General features: G+C 44.9%; 1 protein-coding gene across 1 annotated transcript in view; it reads right to left on the bottom strand.

Moving 5' to 3' along the window:
• rad18 (RAD18 E3 ubiquitin protein ligase) overlaps positions 1-19,592 on the bottom strand; it is a 489,896-nt gene that overhangs the window by 33,662 nt on the left and 436,642 nt on the right. The window contains exon 12 of the mRNA XM_070895750.1: positions 5,504-5,566. Within this exon, the coding sequence (XP_070751851.1) occupies positions 5,504-5,566 (63 nt within the window). The remainder of the gene's footprint in view (positions 1-5,503; positions 5,567-19,592) is intronic.

Here is a 19,592-nt window from a genome sequence, read left to right as displayed (position 1 = left end):
AAAACAATATGCAGACAACTGGAAAAGAATATAAATTAAAGGAGGCAGACAAATATAAACACTGCGGCAGCTCCCTCACCCCCATCCCTTCGCTTTCCTTCCTGCCATTCATTTTGAGGCTGTGGGTTTATCTTGACTTTGGCTTGTTGCTCATTAAAAAATTGAATTAAATACTGCAATATTAATGGATGAGAGAGTTTTATCACCATTAGACACGTAGTGCAGCGGTCTGTGAAATGCAATTTATTATTAATAACTGTCGAGATTTATTTTTTTCAAGCCCAGTTTAATGTTCTGGAAACATCTCAAATTTTGAGAGCGACCATTCATTGTTAAGTGCACTGAATACAATTTAAAACTTAGTATGAAGCTGGTGATTTATACACCAAACTGGGGGTACAGTAGCATTGTGGTTATGTTACACGACTAATGAGCCGGAGACGTGGGTTCAAATCCCACCATGGTAGCTGGGGAATTTAAATTCAGTTAATTAAATAAATCTGAAATAAAAAGCTAGAATCAGTAATGGTGACCATTGTCGTAAAAAACCATCTGGTTCGCTAATGTCCTTTAGAACAGGAAATATAAGGGGGAATCAGTGGATGTGATGTATTTGGTTTCCAGAAGGCATTCGATAAGGTGCTACATAAAAGATTTTACCACACAAGATAAAAGTTCACGGGGTTGGGGGTGATATATTAGCACGGATAGAGGATTGGCTAATGAACAGAAAACAGAGAGTTGAGATAAATGGGTCATTTTCCGGTTGGCAAATGATAACCAGTGGGGTGCCACAGGGATCGGTGCTGGGGCCTCAACTATTTACAATCTATATCAATGACTTGGATGACGAGTGTAATATAGCCAAGTTTGCTGATACAAAGATGGGTGGGAAAACAAGTTGTGAAGAGGACACAAAGAATCTGCAAAGGGATATTGACAGGCTAGTGAGTGGGCAAACATTTGTCAGATGGAGTATACAGTGGGAAAATGTGAGGTTATCCACTTTGGCAGGAAAAATAAAAAAGTAAATTATTATTTAAATGGAGAGAGATTACAAAATGCTGCGGTAAAGAGGGACCTGGGGTCCTTGTGCATGAAATACAAAAAGTTAGTATGCAGTTACAGCAAGTAATCAGGAAGGCAAATGGAATGTTGGCCTTTATTGCCAGGGGGATGCAGGGAAGTCCTGCTACAACTGTGCTCTGCGTACAGTTTTGGTGTCCTTATTTGAGGAGGGATATATTTGCATTGGAGGCAGTTCAGAGAAGCTTCATTGGGTTGATTCCTGAGATGAAGGGATTGACTTATGAAGGTCGAGCCTATACTCATTGGAGTTTAGAAGAATGAGAGGTGATCTTATGGAAACATATAAGATATAACAAGGTAGATGCAGAGAAGATGTTTCTATTCATGGGGGAATCTAAAACTAGAGGGCATAGTTTCAGAATAAGGGGCCCCCCATTTAAAACTAAGATGAGGAGGAATTTCTTCTCTCAGAGGGTTATAAATCTGTGGAGGTTGGGTCATTGAATGTATTTGAGGTGGAGATAGACAGATTTTTGAATGATAAGGGAGTGAAGGGTTATGGCGAGCGGGCAGGGAAGTGGAGCTGAGCCCAAGATCAGATCACCCATGATCTTATTATAAGGCGGAGCAGGCTCGAGGGGCCAAATAGCCTACTCCTGCTCCTATTTCTTATGAAATCTGGTGTCCTTACCTGGTCTAACCTACATATAACTCCAGACTCACAACAATGTGGTTGACTCTTAACTGCCCTCTTAAATGGCCTACCAAGCCACTCAGTTTTTACTAATCCACTACAAAAAAAACTATTACAATAATAAAACCGGACTGCCCACATGACATCGACCGAGGCACCAGCTTCAGACACTGCAAAAGCGCACCTAGGCCCAACCAGCTTCAGCTACTTCATCAATGACCTTCCCTCCATCATAAGGTTGGAAGTCTGGCTGTTTGCTGATGATTGCACAGTGTTCAGTGCCATTCTCAATTCGTCAGATAATGGAAGCAGTCCATGCCCAAATGTAGGAAGACCTCGACGACATTCAAGTTTGGGCTAATAAGTGACAAGTAACATTCGCGCCACACACTTGCCAGGCAATAACTATTTCCAACAAGCGAAAGTCTAACCACAGCCCCTTGACATTCAATGACATTACCATTGCTGAATCCCTCACTATCAACATCCTGGGGGGTCACCATTGACCAGAAACTTAACTGGAGCAGCCACATGGATACTGTGGCTACAAGAGCAGGTCAGGGACTGGGTATTCTGCAGTGAGTGTCTCACCTCCTGACTCCCCAAAACTTTTTCACCATCTACAAAATACAAGTCAGGAGTGTGATGGAATACTCTCCACTTGCCTGGATGAGTGTAGCTCCAACAACACTCAAGAAGCTCAACACCATCCAGGAAAAAGCAGCCCGCTTGATTGGCACCGCATTCACCACGTTAAACATTCACTCCCTGCACCACCGGAGCATTGTGCCTGCAGTATGTACCAGCTACAAGATGCTCTGCAGCAACTCGCCAAGGCTTCTTCAACAACACCTCCCAAACCCGCGACCTCTACCACCTAGAAGGGCGAGGGCAACAGGCACATGGGAACACCATCACCTCCAAGTTCCCCTGCAAGTCACGCACCATTCTGACTTGGAAATATATTGCATTCCTTTATCGTCGCTGGGCCAAAATCCTGGAACTCCGTCCCTAACAGCACTCCATCCTGAACTCATCACTAACACCAAACTGTATTCCAGGTTTATGATTTCCAGGTGGTGCGGCTGGTGGCAGGACTCCCAGATACCACAGGCACCTTCAGTGCGCACATCAAAACCGCTCAATGTTTGCCCAGCACAAGGTCAATCCTGCAACCTCACTTCATACTAGACCATTGTTGGAAGATGCACAGTGCTGTCTCAGTATAAAGTACTGAGTTTTAAATACAATTAATCAAGAAGCAGACCGCGTTTTCTTTTAAAAAAGGAAAACAGCAACATGGTTGCGAAGTTTCCATATTTATATTAAGCTGTGAATGATATGTTTGGAATGGGAAAGGACTGCTCGGCCCAACTGAGTCACTCCCTCCACAAAACATCCAACCCACTCAACGTTCTGAGTGAGACACCCACCTCCAAGTGGATACAATTTCACATAAATACTGCTCTGCAGAGGAAAGAGAGTTCTTCTCATCACTCATCTTGCTGTTTTCCAGTTCCTGTTAGCCATGTATCCACTACACAAAACTATCCACAAGACACCACTAAACACTCAAAATAAGGGACTAAAATAACAGAGGGTATGGAAAATGGTATTACCAAATATGGGGTTTAATGCCTTTGTATAAAATTCCTTAACCCTAATGATTGTGTTAAAATAGTGGACGAAGGAGTTTCTTATGACTGCATTAAACAATGGACCGCCAGAGGAAATCAGCCCTCGTCGTTGTTTCATTGATGTCACAGGTTGGATTTATGCTGAGCTATTCCTGCCATCTGTTCAATGCCAGACACCATCCACTTCATATTAAAAGAAAGAAGTGATAACATTTATTTCCTTCCATTCTTCTGCCCCCTTCCAGATCCACCGGTTCCTGCTATCCACCGACTCCACAGGCAATTCCAACCCTCCAGCAACTCGCTCAAGTGTCAGCCCAGGCATTGAGCGTTGGTGGGCTATTCAATTATGCAGGGCATCACCGCAGAGCAGTTGCTTTGTATGTCATGCACTTTTTATCAGTATCACAATTGGGAACCCCATTTTAACACAGAAGTACTGGAATTAATTTTAACAGCTGTATTGCTGAACTCAGCAAACAGCACACACTGGGGATCGAACCTGTAACCTTCTTCTCCCTCCAGATTCTGCCAGCCATACTTCCACTCATCAGTCATTCCTTCCTTGTCCTCTGCAATGCATCTTTCTTGGTTTCCCACCCTGCTCGACTGTAATCTGCTGCCACCACCAAAGGCTCGAGTTCCTGGACATGCCCAGTTTCTCCCTGCTCCATCCTAGGCATTCTGCGATTTGTCCATGACATCTGTTGCTGGCTCACCCACAGCAGCAATCTCAGCTAGCTCATCCCCTCTCCTGACAAATGTCCTGGCTTGTTCATTGGCCTGGGGTTAATCCTCCCCGCTCATTCTTCTGCCACAGCCCCTCTCTGTATCACCCTCCAGAATGTTCATCCTTGAAATTAATACACTCCCTATTCATAACTTTATCTTGGATGAGTGAATCAATATTCTGGGCCTGGTCACGGAGGTGAGATGTGTCCACTCATCAAAGACTCCCCAATTAACTATATATTGCACAATATTTCCCTCCCTACCCTTTGTGGCAGTGGCATGACTTGCAAAAACCAGGTTCCACCTTGACCTCTTCCCTTTCTCTTCTGGCACATTTTCTATGTCCATGCTCGTCAACTTATTCCACCCTTCCCAGCTCTTCTTCAAAAGTCATGGTATATACTTTCCACAATAATTTCTTCTTCAAGATCTTCATCTTTAACCTCTGCACTGTGAGTCTTTGTTGTACAGCTTTCTTGCTCTTTTTGCTTCGTTGCTTTAAATGTCGAATTATGCACACACTCAGTTGTAGTAAATGGCAGGATCAGGTCTTTTATACAGACATTCATACTATACAAACCAAGTATGAAGGCTACTGAGGCACAAACACTTCACAAGCAAACTTTCTGCTTGCTCCGATTCCCAATGGCTAATTGTGAGGCACACACCTTCCGAATGTCCAGTGTCTAGTGTCTAATGCTTGTGTCAAACTCTCATCTTTATACCAAGAAAACTTTTGAACTTTGTATAGTACATTTAGACAATTAACATGCAGATGATGTAGAGTCAAAATGGCATTGTCCTGAAATCATGACTAACTGCTTTCTGAACTACTGTACACAAACCAGATCATACTTAACATACAGTCTATGTCATCAGATTATTATTCGCATAGTAACAAGGGTATACTCAAATACAGACAATGTCATGAATTACTATACACAACTCAGATTATTTGCATAGTAACAAATACTTAACATACAGATAAATGACCAGCTACTCATTTCGATGGCTAAATGGCTCCATATCATCTAGCAATCTGTTTTGATCCAATCATCCTGTTTTAATCCAATCTTAAACCTTCCAACTTTGAACAATTTCCATAGCTCCAGACCACACCGAAGCAAAGCGTTTCAGAAATGCGGCCTTGCGCTCCCACACTTCTCATCCTCGCCCTCCTGTTACACACGCTATATAAAGCTACATTGTCATCGGGTTTAGAATGACACCATGTAGCACAAGAAGCAGAGTTAGTTAAGAACAAAGTTAAGAGTTTTAGTAAGGAATTGTTAGCTGGCAGGGTTTAAACATATGCTAATGCGTTGGGAATAATGAATAAAGGAAGGTCAGGGAATACAACTTGAAAACGAAAAGCAACTCCATCTGTGAAATGACAAAATATCATACTCACATGGTAGTTGATTCTGCAGGTTCCTGGGAATACTGAGGATCTCTACAAATATCAGAATTAGAGCTGCACAAACAGAATAAAGAGTTTGAATGTAAATTCAGAAACAAATTAAACACTTTCATATTCTGGAGGAACTTAACCAAAATACCAAACAAGCTGAACAGTGGTGTGTACCTATTGCCAAACAGTCACAGGAGTTGGCAATGTTTTGCTTCCAAATGCCAAATGGGAACATCTCTTATAATAAAATAGTGCTAACCACAGAAATGACAATAAGCCAATGAGGATCTATCATTCCTGGCTAGGACACTTCAATGAGAGTGCTGCACAGAGGTTCCATCCTTTGGATGAGAGATTAAACTGAGGCCCTATCTACCCTCAGGTCGACATAAAAGATCCCAGGGCACTATTTCGTAGAAGAGCAAGGGAGTTCTCCCCAGAATCCAGGCCAATATTTGTTCCTCAACTAACACCATTAAAACAGATTATCTAGTCATTATAGCATTGCTGTTGTGGGACCTTGCTGTGCGCAAATTGGCTGCCACATTTCCTACATTACAACAGCAACTACATTTCAAAATACTTCAATGGCTGCAAAGCACTTTGAGGAGTTCTGAGGTTGGTGAAACGCGACATATAAATGTAAGTCTTTCTTTGAGATCAGCCAACTCAACATGGTAGTTGAATCTGGACCTCGTCTTTATGGAGTTTAAGCAATACCCACTTTCCAATCAGAGGGAAACATATTTATAAAACATCAACAATGAGCAATATTTCTAGGAAGCAATTTAGATTTGAAACTCTCATTAAAAGCAGTTTTTTCCCTTTCAGATTGCTGATAAATGCATAATTGTCTCACTGCTGTGAATGAATGAAATCAGGCCAACTGTTCAGATGTGCTACATTCTATTAAGCGTTAAAGACCTAACATTTCACAACAGGCCCTCCAGCTGAATAAAAATGCCTGGGAAAGATGGACTTTTGCATCAATTTCTCTTAGTATAGGATATTTAGAATTAACAGAAGAATACTTAAATACATTATGAATTGTTGGCATGAAGTGAAACAGTTGAAAATTTAGTCTTATTTTTGCGCAAAAGAAAAGCCATTTGCCAAACTTTTAACTTGCGCAATTGCCATAAAAAAGTTGGAATATCGAAATACAAAATGTAGAGGTTTGTGATTCAAAGCCTTGCTTCAGGAATCCCCGCAGCAGTTCTACTTAACAAAGCTACAGCATTTTATCAGAAATATTGTATCACACCATAGCAGGTTCATTAATTCCCCACATACGTTTAGAGCAAAGCGCAAATTAATTCAGCCTATTCAATAAATTTGACACCTGGCTAAAAGGTCCAGAGTAACAGATGGTATGGATCCACATACTAGAGTACTATGCAGATAAGTATGTGCATTACCTTGGACAACACAGCCTGAAGGTACCAATCCTTGCGTACCACAACTACTTAATGTACAGATTTATCAACTTGGTTCAATGTTCTGGTGCTGTGGCCACAGAAACCCACCTGTGGCACAGAACATAATCATAGAATCATACAGCACAGAAAGAAGCCATTCTGCCCATCATGTCTTTGCTGGTTCTTTGAAATAGCTATCCAATTAGTCCCACTTCCCTGCTCTTTTCCCATAACTCTGCAATTTTGTCCTTTTCAAGCATATATCCAATTTCCTTTTGAAAGTTACTACTGAATCTGCTTGCACCACCCTTATCATCATCATCATAGGCAGTCCCTCGGAATCGAAGAAGACTTCCTTCCACTCTTAAAATGAGTCCTTAGGTGGCTGAACAGTCCAATATGAGAGCCACAGTCCCTATCACAGGTGGGACAGATAGTCGTTGAGGGAAAGGGTGGGTGGGACAGGTTTGCCGCACGCTCTTTCCGCTGCCTGAGCTTGATTTCTGCATGTTCTCGGCAATGAGACTCGAGGTGCTCACTGCCCTCCCGGATGCACTTCCTCCACTAAGGGCGATCTTTGGCCAGGGACTCCCAGGTGTCAGTGGGGATGTTGCACTTTATCAGGGAGGCTTTGAGGGTGTCCCTGTAACGTTTTCTCTGCCCACCTTTGGCTCGTTTGCCGTGAAGGAGTTCCGAGTAGAGCGCTTGCTTTGGGAGTCTCGTGTCTGGCATGCAAACGATGCGGCCTGCCCAGCGGAGCTGATCAAATGTGGTCAGTGCTTCAGCGCTGAGGAGGTTGGCCTGGTCGAGGACGCTAATGTTGGTGCATCTTTCCTCCTAGGCTATTTTGTTGGATCTTGCAGAGGCATTGTGGGTGGTATTTCTCCAGTGACATGAGATGTCTACTGTACATGGTCTGTGTCTCTAAGCCATACAGGAGGGCGGGTATTACTACAGCCCTCTAGACCATGAGCTTGGTGGCAGTTTTGAGGGCCTGATCTTCAAACACTCTTTTCCTCAGGCGGCCGAAGGCTGCACTGGCGCAATGGAGGTGGTGTTGAATCTCGTCATCAATGTCTACTCTTGTTGATAAGAGGCTCCCAAGGTATGGGAAATGGTCCACGTTGTCCAGAGCCGAGTCATGGATCTTGATGACTGGGGGGCAGTGCTGTGTGGCGAGGACATGATTTTTGCAGCTGCAGGAAAAATGAAGGGAACAGCACTAGCCCTTATACATGGCCTTCTTCGACCTTACAAAGGCCTTTGACACTGTCAACCATGAGGGTCTATGGAGCGTCCTCCTCCGTGTTGGATGCCCCCAAAAGTTTGTCACCATCCTCTGCCTGCTCCACGACGATATGCAGATCGTGGTCCTTACCAACGGACCCACGACAGACCCAATCTATGTCCAGACCAGGGTCAAACCGGGCTGAGTCATTTCCCCAACCCTCTTCTCAATCTTCCTCGCTACCGTGCTCCACCTCACAGTCAACAAGCTTCCCGCTGGAGTGGAAATAAACAAGTGGGAACCTGTTCAACCGTTGCGTCTCCAGGCCAGGTCCAAGACCACCCCAACCTCTGTCATCGAGCTAGTTTGCAGACAACGCCTGCGTCAGTGCACATACAGAGGCTGAACCCCAGGACATAGTCGACGTACGAAAGCATGGGCCTTACGCTAAACATCCGTAAGGCAAAGGTCCTCCACCAGCCTGACCTCACCACCCTTAACTGTGACATTGGCTGCATCCTCTGCTTTGATAAAGACAGATAAAGTACTAATTTAGTACATCAGCCATGCCCTCTACTTCCACAAGATTTCCTCATGTGGAGCACCAGCATGGACCAGTTGGGCCTAATGGCCTGTTTTTGTGCCGTAAGTTCTACATAATTCCTTTTTGGTCCCCAATAGACCCAGCCCTCCTTTGAATATCATTTTACTCCTTATATGTTAAAACAATACTTGTGTGTTCCCTTTTATTTCACCCGCGTATCTTTTCTCATAATAGCTTTCTGCCCCTTTTATTTCATTTTTCAATTTTCCTCTGCACTTTCTCTATTCTGCTTGATTCTCTGCTGTATTATGAACCTGACATTTATTAAAATTTTATCATAATCATTTAGCATTGCTGGCAGCGGGCTAAACCCATGCAGAGAGGAAAGCAATGCATTTTTCACATACTGGTCTGTATCTCTTCTGCATCACTCTTTTCTTTGCCCCGCCATTGGTGACCATGACTTCAGCCATTTAGGCCTCACACTGTGGAATTCCCTCCGCCTATCCACCTCCCTCTCCTCCTTCAAGACCCTCCTTAAAAACCCACTTCTTTGACCAAGCTTTTGCTCACCCCTCTTACCATCTCCTTGCTTGGCTCGGTGAAGCACCTTGCGATGGTTTTCTACCTCAAGGGTAGTATTTAAATGCAAGTTGTTGTTGTATAGATCTTCCCCTACAAATGGGGAAAGTCCATGGCCAGAATACTAAAGATGCAACCACACCTTTTAAACAGCCGCACATATACAAACTTGTGCATGCTCAGTTGTCTTGGTGTTGCTACTGGTCCACTGGAATCCACCATGCGACATAATCAGAACAAATTCCAAAACATTGGGAACTGAGACAGACATAATAGATCTCAAATATATCCTGGCTCCTTGCCGTTACCATATATACAGCATATACCACAAATGAGCCCAAACCTGTTGATATTGTACATTATACTGGGGATGGTGGTGGGCATGAGGCAGAGACAACCCTCAGTGGTTGGTCTGCAATGCAGAACTGTCTTCCTCAAAAATTCACTTGCCTGTTGCTGATCTTAGTACTTGAGTAAATGTTCCTCCAACCCAGCTCCTGGACGCTGCCTGTTGTATATGAAATCATTTATGTCTGTTTATATACAGCTGTAATAATTCTACCAGATTCAATTACTTCCTTTTGCGTTCCTTCTTGTAGAAAACTAAAGAATGTGGTTCTCCACATATCCGTCTATTTCTTTCTCCTTCGTGTCCACTTCGTGTCCCTCCTCCTCCCAGCTTCCCCCTTAAATGCATCTATGCCATTCGTCTCAACCACTCCATATGGTAGCAAGTTCCACATTCTAACCACTCTCTGGGTAAAGAAGTTTCTCCTAAATTCCTTATTGGATTTATTAGAGATTATCTTATATTTATGGCCCTAGTTTTAGACTCCCCCACTAGTGAAAACATCATCTCTGCATCTAATCCCTATCAAACCTCTTCAAATTTTAAAGACCTCTATTAGGCCACCCCTCAGTCTTTTCATTTCTAGAGAAACCCCCCACATGCCTGCTCAGTCTCTCCCGATACTTATAACCTCTCTGTTCTTGTATCATCCTTGTAAATCAGTTTTGCACCTTCTCCAGTGTCTCTATATCTGCACCTTCTCCAGTGTCTCTATATCTGCACCTTCTCCAGTGTCTCTATATCCTTTTTGTAATATGGAAGTACTCCAAAGTGAGATCTCACCAATGTTCCATACAAGTTTGATACAACCTCCGCTTTTCAATTCTATTCCTCTAGAAATGATCCCCAGTGCTTAATTTGCATTTTTATAGCCTTGTTAGCACAGCAAGTTACATAACTTGACAAACTGTATCCAAAGGACAGATCAGTCAATTTTCTTAAAGTTGGCCAGTTTCTGGCCAGAGTACAGTGGTGTTAACTGCTGCACTTTACTTTGGAGACTGAGGCTCCTGCTTGTAGTAGGAATAACGTATTGAACCCCAAATGTTGGAGATCTGAAATTAAAACAGAGAATGCTGGCAATACGTAGCAGTTCCCTCAGTTGCTGAAGAGAGAAAATACAATTCTTTTAAACACACATCACCATACACTGAGTAGTAAACCTTAGAGAAGTGTGTAGGGGTGCCTGGGAACAAGCCTGCTAGAGCACATTCCAACAATCCTCTAAACCAGAATTTTGTAATACTTCAATATTACAAAAAACATTTTAAATGGCAATGTTCCTTAGTTAGGTACCTAATGACCTATAGCAATTATATTAAATTAAAAGTATTGCAATGATCCAAAATATCTCCCGTAAGGCGACAGAATCAAACTGAATACATTTGTGACTGACGATGATGGGCTTTTAAACAAACCCATTACCCATTATAAAATGCATCAATTACAAGTCGCTATACTACACATTTAACATAATTACATTTATTAATCAAACCCATTATAAAAAGCAGCATTTATAAGTCGATACGCTGTACATTTAACGCAATTACATTCATTTTTAAATGAGCTCTTCATGAATGAAAGCACATCTATAGCGGATACTCAAACAGGAAGAATGTGCCACTCCTCTGAAGTCAGGTTGCCCGTAAAAGAAAATCCAAAAATAGCAGAACTTTCACTATTAGTTGATTATGCACCAGAACTTTTACCTGTGCAGAATAAAATCTTGCACAAGCATGAAAACTATAACTTGCAAATACAAAGTGAATTTAACATAGAAAAAACGCCCTTAGGTGCTTCAGATAAAGAAGGAGCTATTAGGAGGAATGACCAAAAAGCTTGGACAATGAGGTGGGTTTTAAGGAGGCCTTGGATGAGAGGGAGGTGGAGAGATGAAGGGTTTAGGGAGGGAAATCCAGATTGTGGTGCTTAGAAGGCTGAAGGCGCAGCTGTCAATGGTAGTGTAAAGGGAGCGAGAGTGCACAATAGGCCCACGTTAAAACCAAGGCAAAACCATTAATACCTCATCAAGCATCAGTACTCCCCAAGACTTATAACTGAAGGACAAACAAACACTTCATCGGTCAAGAATAATAATGCAAATAAAAAACATTTAGCGATGATCTGAATACAGTAAGCTGAGGAAAAGCTGAAACAAAGAGTCAAAATATTCTGAAAGAATTTCCACACAACAGTGAGGACATGCTATATACATACCAAGAATAACAATTTACTCATCTTTTACTTGTACTCATATTTTGATTACTGTTTCAAGGCCAATGTAGAAAGCAGAAAGCTTTTACAGTGTCAACTTAGTCAGAATGCACAAATATTTTCCATGGTTAATGCAGATCATCATATAAATAAAACAGTGGTAATAATCTATGTAAACCAGGATGATCCCTCATTCAATCCATGGTTTTGAATTAAATTAACAAATCTTAGCTGGGACAGCAGGTGAGTGTTACAATTAGTATTCTTGAGCTAGGGGGAAGAGTAAAACAGCAATTATTCTTGTTGCTGAGCATGTCTAGTAGTTCCTGTTGGGCAGATCACCTGTCCGATTTTGAATAGTGATATTTGGAAAGAGCTGATGCTTTAAGGCTAATTTAAAAAAAAAGGACGTGTGTGCATGAGAATAGTCTGTTGCTCCGTGCAAAATAGAAGCCGATTGCACGTGCAAAATAGCGTGCTCACAAAGTAGGGCTGTTTGTTAATGTGAGTATGAATTATATATGTACATATATTTTTTTAAATGCCCAGTGCATGTTTAGAAAGTGCATGAATGAACGTCAGGTGACAGAGAGATACAGGGTTTGATTTTTTGAAGCAACTGGTGTAGAATGGAGTATCTTAGAAATTCAAATTCTCGGCATTTTATTTGCTCCAGTTCTAGTCAGTTGGAACAGTTTCACTTTGGAACAGAATTTTTTTTTCAAAAGGGGGTGTGTCCGGCCACTTACGCCTGTTTTCAAAGTTTCGGCAGTGAAAACTTACTCCAAACTAACGTAGAATGGAGTAAGTGAAGATTTTTGTATGCTGGAAAAAACCTTGTCTACACTTTAGAAAATCAAGCGTAGGTTACAAATCAGGCGTAGGGAATGGGGGGGGGGGGGGTTAAAGGGAAGTTTACAAACATTAAACACTTCAGTTTTACAAATAAAGAGCCATCATCAATAATAAATGATAAAAACATCAATAAATCAACCAATAAATCAATCAAAAAAAATTAATAAGAAATAATTTTTTAAAAAAATCAATAAATAAAATATTTTCTACTTACCGACTGCAGCACCGGGAGCCATCCAAAAGTGTGCTGGAATGCCCCCCTCCCCCCCCCCCCCACCCAGTGTGTCTCTGTCAGTGTCTCTATCTCTCTGTCTGTCTGTCTGTGTGTCTCTCACTCTCAGTCTGTCAGTGTCTGTGTTTCTGACAGCAAGGGGAGGGGGAGGAGGGGGGTAGAGGGAGAGAGGGGGGCAGGGGGAGGGGAGGCAGAGGCGCAGGGAGGGAAGGGATGGGGAGAAGGGGAAGGATGGGGGAGAAGGGGAAGGGGAAGGGGGGAGGAGATGGGGAAAGGGGGGAAAGGGGGGGTGAGAAGGGGAAAGGGGGGAGAGGAGAAGGGGAAAGGGGGTGAGGAGAAGGGGAAAGGGGGGTGAGGAGAAGGGGAAAGGGGGGGGAGAAGGGTGGAAAGGAGAAGGGGAAAGGGGGGGTGAGGAGAAGGGGAAAGGGGGTGAGGAGAAGGGGAAAGGGGGAGAGGAGAAGGGGAAAGGGGGGAAGAAGGGGGGGAAGGAGAAGGGGGAAGGAGAAGGGGGGAGAAGGGAAGGAGAAGGGGTAAAAAAGGAGAAGGGGGGGAAAGGAGAAGGGGGGAAAGGAGAAGGGGGGAAAGAGAAGGGGGGGGGTTGGGGGAAAGGAGAAGGGGGGGGGGAAGGAGAAGGGGGAGGGAGGCTGAACGGGCCGGGCCAGTCCGGGCCCAAGACTTCGGGCAGGGCCCGTCCCCAGCACCAGATTTACAGGTAGGTGGCGTTGGGTTGGGTCGGGTCGGGTCGGGGGGAGCTCGGGAGCGCGGGTCGGGTCGGGTCCAGGGGGGCAGTCGGGAACACGGGTCGGGTCGGGGGGGGGGCAGAGGGAGGTCGGGTCGGATCGTGTTGGGGGCGGGGTTCGGGAGGTCAGGTTGGGTCGGGTCCGGGTGGGGTGGGGGGCGAGGGGCGTCGGGTCGGGTCGTGTTGGGGGCGGGGCTCGGGAGGTCAGGTTGGGTCGGGTCCGGGTGGGGGTGGGGGTGGGGGGGTTGGGAACGTGGGTCGGGTCAAGGAGGTCGGTTCGGTTCGGGTCGGGGGGGAGGGAGGTCAGGTCAGGTGGGGGAGCGCGGGTCGGGTCCGGTCCGGGGTGGGGGGGAAGCGGGAGTCGAGTCGGGTCGGGAGGAAGCAGGAGCTGGGCATGGGAAGCAGCCTTATGCACGCAGCCCCAGTGAGGCCATTCGGCCAGGGGTAGGGTCTGCGTGCTTCGGGCCCCTCCCACACAGTTTTGGCCACCTGGAGCTACTGCACATGCGCGCCCACTGTAGCGCATGTGCAGAGGTCCCGGCACTGTTTTCAGCGCAGGCTCCTAGCTCCGCCCCCCACAGCTCGTGCTGCGCTGCGCCCAGCTGCAGAAGACCTGCAGGGAGCCGGAGAATCTGGAAGTTTTTTTAGGCGCACTTTGTGGCGCGAAAAACGGGCGTCCAGGCGCGGCCTGAAACTTGGGCCCACAGTGAGCTGTGATGCGCTAGCTAATCAAATGCTCGCCTGGCACTCACTGCCCACCCTCGTACATGAAAATGGCCACTTGAGTGAGCAGTGAGCTTGTTGCGGACTGCTGGCACCCATCAAATTTTGTGACAGGATTAGTCAGTGCCTTCAGGAGAAGAGGAGTGAGAAATGAAAGTAAGATAGAAGCATTGTCAGCATCCTCAACATTTCTAAGCACGTTTGTCTGGAAAAAATTAAGCTGCACAAATTCTATTATGGTACATCAAAGTATGCTGACAGGAATAAGATTGCAAGAATGTCTCAACGCTAATGGACATCATCAGTGTACTGGACCCAACAAATTCCTTCTGGAAAAATTTAAAATGCCTTCAACTGAGGAATAGCCATTTCCAGAATGTGTCCTTTTAATAGATAACTCTATATACCCACCTTTTTGCACTGGTGAAACATCAGCTGAGTACTGCTTACATGGCTTCAGGATTATAATGCACATTCTTGAACAGACAACTCTCCCTCTGATCTCCCCACCTCTCCCCCTCTTTCTCTCTCTCTCTCTCTCTCCCCCTCTCCCCAATCTCTCTTTCCCTCTCCTCCTCTCTCTCACCGTCTCTCCCTCTCTCTCCGAAGTACATGGTGCAGATAATCACTTCGATAAGGAAATGGCAGAGATATTAAACAAATACTTTGCATCTGTCTTCATGGTAGAAAACACAAGCAACATTCTGGAATTAATAGGGAACCAAGGGTCTAGAGAGAATGAGGAACTTAAAGAAATCAGTATAAGCAAAGATATAGTACTGGAGAAATTAATGGGACTAAATGGCAACAAATCCCCTGGACCTGACGACCTGCATCCTAGGATTTTAAAAGAGGTAGCTGCAGAGATCGTGGATGTACTGGTATTAATCTTCCAGAATTCGCTAGATTCTAGAACAGTCTCCAAGGATTGCAAGGTAGCAAACATAACCCCATGATTTAAGAAAGAAGGAAGAGAAAAAATGGGGAACTATAGGCCAGTTATATTAATGACTTAGATGAAGGGACTGAGTATAACATATCCAAGTTTGCTGATGATACAAAGTTAGGTGGGAATGTAAGCTGTGAGGAGGACGCAAAGAGCTGCAGAGAGATCTGGACAGGTTGACTGAGTGGGCAAGAACATGACAGATGGAACACAATATGGAGAAAAGTGTGAAGTTTGGTAGGAAAAACAAAAAAGCAGAATATCTTTTGAATGGCGAGAGACTGGGAAATGTTTGCATTCAGAGAGACCTGGGTGCCCTTGTACATGAATCACAGAAAGTTAACATGCAGGTACAGCAAGCAATTAGGAAATCAAATGGAATGTTAGCTTTTGTTACAAAGGGATTAGAGTATAAGAGTAAAGACATCTTACTACAATTATACAGGGCATTGGTGAGGCCACACCTGGAGTACTGTGTACAGCTCTGGTCTCCTTACCTAAGGAAAGCCATTCTTGCCTTAGAGGGAGTGCAACAAAGGTTCACTGGACTGGTTCCTGGGATGAGGGGATTGTCCTGAGGAGAGATTGAGTAGATTAGGCCTATATTCCCTAGAGTTTAGAAGAATGAGAGGTGATCTAATTGAAACACACAAAATTATTAAGGGACTTGACAGGATTAATGCTGAGAAAATGTTTCCCCTGGCAGGGGAATCTAGAACACGGGTCACAGTCTCAGAATAAGTGGTCGGACATTTAGGACTGAGATGAGGAGAAATTTCTTCATTCAAAGGATTTTGAATCTTTGGAATTCTCTATCCCAGGGAGTTGTGGATGCTCAGACATTGAGTATATTCAAGACAGAGGTCGATACATTTTTGGGAACTAAGGGAATTAATGGATATGGTGATAGTGTGGGAAGATGGAGTTGAGGTAGAAGATCAGCCATGATCTTGTTGAATGGTGGGACAGGTTCGAAGTGCCAAATGGCTTACTCCTGCTCCTATTTTTTATGTAAGACAAATGGGGTAGGTTTTAAGGAGTGTCTTAAAGAAGGAGATAGAGGTAGAGAGGCAGAGAGGTTTAGGGAGGGAATTCGATACAGGTGCAGCGTCCCGAATCCGGAGCTCTCGAGACTGAGGCCGTTCCGGAGTCCACGTTTTTCCGGACTTTGGAACGTCTTTCTAACGTCACAAATCTGGAAACACCCAATTTCGTAAAGTCAGAAGGCCTGGGGAGGGGGGGGGGGGGGGGGGGGGAGGAGAGGAGAGGGCACCTGTTCGGGCCAGCCGGCCCCGCCGGGGAGGTAGTCGTTGGGCCGGCCCCGCCAAGGATGTTGTCGGGCGGGGCCCCGCTGAGGTGGTGTTCGGGCGGGTCAGCCCCGCCATGGAGGTCGTCGGGCAGGCCGGCGAGGAGGCCTCAAGGTAAGGGCAGTGGTGGCGAGGCCAGGCCCGAGGTCAGGTTGCAGCGGGGCCCCGAGAACGGCCGGATTCCGGAACATTTTACGGATTCCGGACGACCCTGCCACCGATCGGTCCGGAGTCCAGATTCTGGAACATTCTAGATTCTGGAACTCCGGATTCTGGACACTGTAGCTTGGGGCCTAGGCAACTAAAGCAATGAAAATTGGGGATATGCAAAAGGCCAGAATTGGAGGAGAGCAGAGATCTCGCAGGGTTGTAGGGCTGGGGGAGGATACAGAAATAGGGAGGGGCGTCGACCTGGAGGGAATTTTAAAATTGAGGCATTGCCGGAACTCCTTACCTCCGGCAGTCTTCAGGCTTTTAAGACCCATTCTTGTTGTCACTCAGTAATTTATCTCATCTCCTCTCTCATTCTTTTAAGTCTCAGCGTTATGTTGCACAATCCCTTCATTTTGGATTCTCAATTGAAAAGCTTTTACCTTGTAAGCACTGTGTTTTACTGGAAAATGACTTCTCACTATTGAAACATAGAAACATAGAAAATAGGTGCAGGAGCAGGGCATTCGAGCCTGCACCACCATTCAATATGATCATGGCTGATCATTCAACCTCAGTACTCCACCTCAGCCTTCCCTCCATACCCCCTGATCCCTTTAGCCATAAGGGTCACATCTAACTCCCTTTTGAATATGTCCAACGAATTGGACTCAACAACTTTCTGTGCAAGAGAATTCCACAGGTTCACAACTCTCTGGGTGAAAAGGTTTCTCCTCATCTCGATCCTATATGGCTTATCCTTTATCCTTAGACTGTGACCGCTGGTTCTGGACTTCCCCAACATCGGGAACATTCTTCCTGCATCTAACCTGTCCAGTCCCGTCAGAATGTTATACGTTTCTATGAGATCCCCTCTCATTCTTCTAAATTCCAGTGAGTATAAGCCTAGCCGATCCAGTCTTTCCTCATATGTCAGTCCTGCCATCCCTGCCATCCCGGGAATCAGTCTGGTGAACCTTCGCTGCACTCCCTCAATAGCAAGCATGTCCTTCCTCAGATTAGGAGACCAAAACTGTACACAATACTCAAGGTGTGGTCTCACCAAGGCCCCGTACAACTGAGCAAGACCCCCCTGCTCCTATACTCAAATCCCCTCGCTATGAAGGCCAGCATGCCATTTGCTTACTTTACTGCCTGCTGTACCTCCATGCCTACCTTCCATGACTGATGTACTATGACACCCAGGTCTCGTTGCACCTACCCTTTTACTAATCTGTCACCATTCAGATAATAATCTGCCTTCCTGTTTTTGCCACCAAAGTGGATAACCTCACATTTATCCAAATTATACTGCATCTACCATGCATTTGCCCACTCACCTAACCTGTCCAAGTCCCCCTGCAGCCTCTTAGCATCATCCTCACAGCTCGTACTGCCACCCAGCTTCGTGTCATCTGCAAACTTGGAGATATTACATTCAATTCCTTCGTTGAAATCATTAATATATATTGTAAATAGCTGGGGTCCAGCATTTAACACTGTGGCATCCCACTGGTCACTGCCTGCCATTCTGAAAAGGACCCGTTTATTCCCACTCTTTGCTTCCTGTCTGCCAATCATTTCTCTATCCACATCAATACATTACTCCCAATACCATGTGCCTTAATTTTGCACACTAATCTCTTATGTGGGACCTTGTCAAAAGCCTTTTGAAAGTCCAAATACACTACATCAATTGGTTCTCCCTTAACTACTCTACTAGTTACATCCTCAAAAAACTCTAGAAGATTTGTCAAGCATGATTTCCCTTTCATAAATCCATGCTGACTTGGACCGATCCTATCACTGCTTTCCAAATGCGCTGCTATTACATCTTTAATAATTAACTCCAGCATTTTTCCCACCACCGTTGTCAGGCTAACCGGTCTATAATTCCCTGTTTTCTCTCTCCCGCCTTTTTTAAAAAGTGGGGTTACATTAGCTAACCTCCAATCCATAGGAACTGATCCAGAATCCATGGAATGTTGGAAAATGACCACCAATGCAGGGTGACTTGGACAGGTTAGGTGAGCGGGCAAACGCGTGGCAGATGCAGTATAATGTGGATAAATGTGAGGTTATCCACTTTGGTGGCAAAAGCACAAAGGCAGAATATTATCTGAATGGCGGCAGATTAGGAAAAGGGGAGGTGCAACGAGACCTGGGTGTCATGGTACATCAGTCACTGAAAGTTGGCATACAGATGCAACAGGCGGTAAAGAAGGCAAATGATATGTTGGCCTTCATAGCTAGAGGTTTTGAGTATAGGAGCAGGGAGGTCTTACTGCAGTTGTACAGGGCCTTGGTGAGGCCTCACCCGGAATATTGTGTTCAGTTTTGGTCCCCTAATCTGAGGAAGGACGTTCTTGCTATTGAGGGAGTGCAGCGAAGGTTCACCAGACTGATTCCCGGGATGGCTGGACTGACATATGAGGAGAGACTGGATCAACTGGGCCTGTATTCACTGGAGTTTAGAAGGATGAGAGGGGATCTCATAGAAACATATAAAATTCTGACAGGACTGGACAGGTTAGATGCAGGTAGAATGTTCCCGATGTTGGGGAAGTCCAGAACCAGGAGACATAGTCTAAGGATAAGGGGCAAGCCATTTAGGACTGAGATGAGGATAAACTTCTTCACTTAGAGAATTGTTAACCTGTGGAATTCCCTACCGCAGAGAGTTGTTGATGCCAGTTCATTGGATATATTCAAGAGGGAGTTAGATATGGCCCTTACGGCTAAAGGGATCAAGGAATATGGAGAGAAAGCAGGAAAGGGGTACTGAGGTGAATGATCAGCCAT

The sequence above is a fragment of the Pristiophorus japonicus genome, chromosome 12 (genome assembly GCF_044704955.1).
Source record: "Pristiophorus japonicus isolate sPriJap1 chromosome 12, sPriJap1.hap1, whole genome shotgun sequence".
NCBI lineage: Eukaryota > Metazoa > Chordata > Chondrichthyes > Pristiophoridae > Pristiophorus > Pristiophorus japonicus.
The sequence above is the reverse complement of the archived record's forward strand: the minus strand, read 5'-3'. Positions and strand labels throughout refer to the sequence as shown.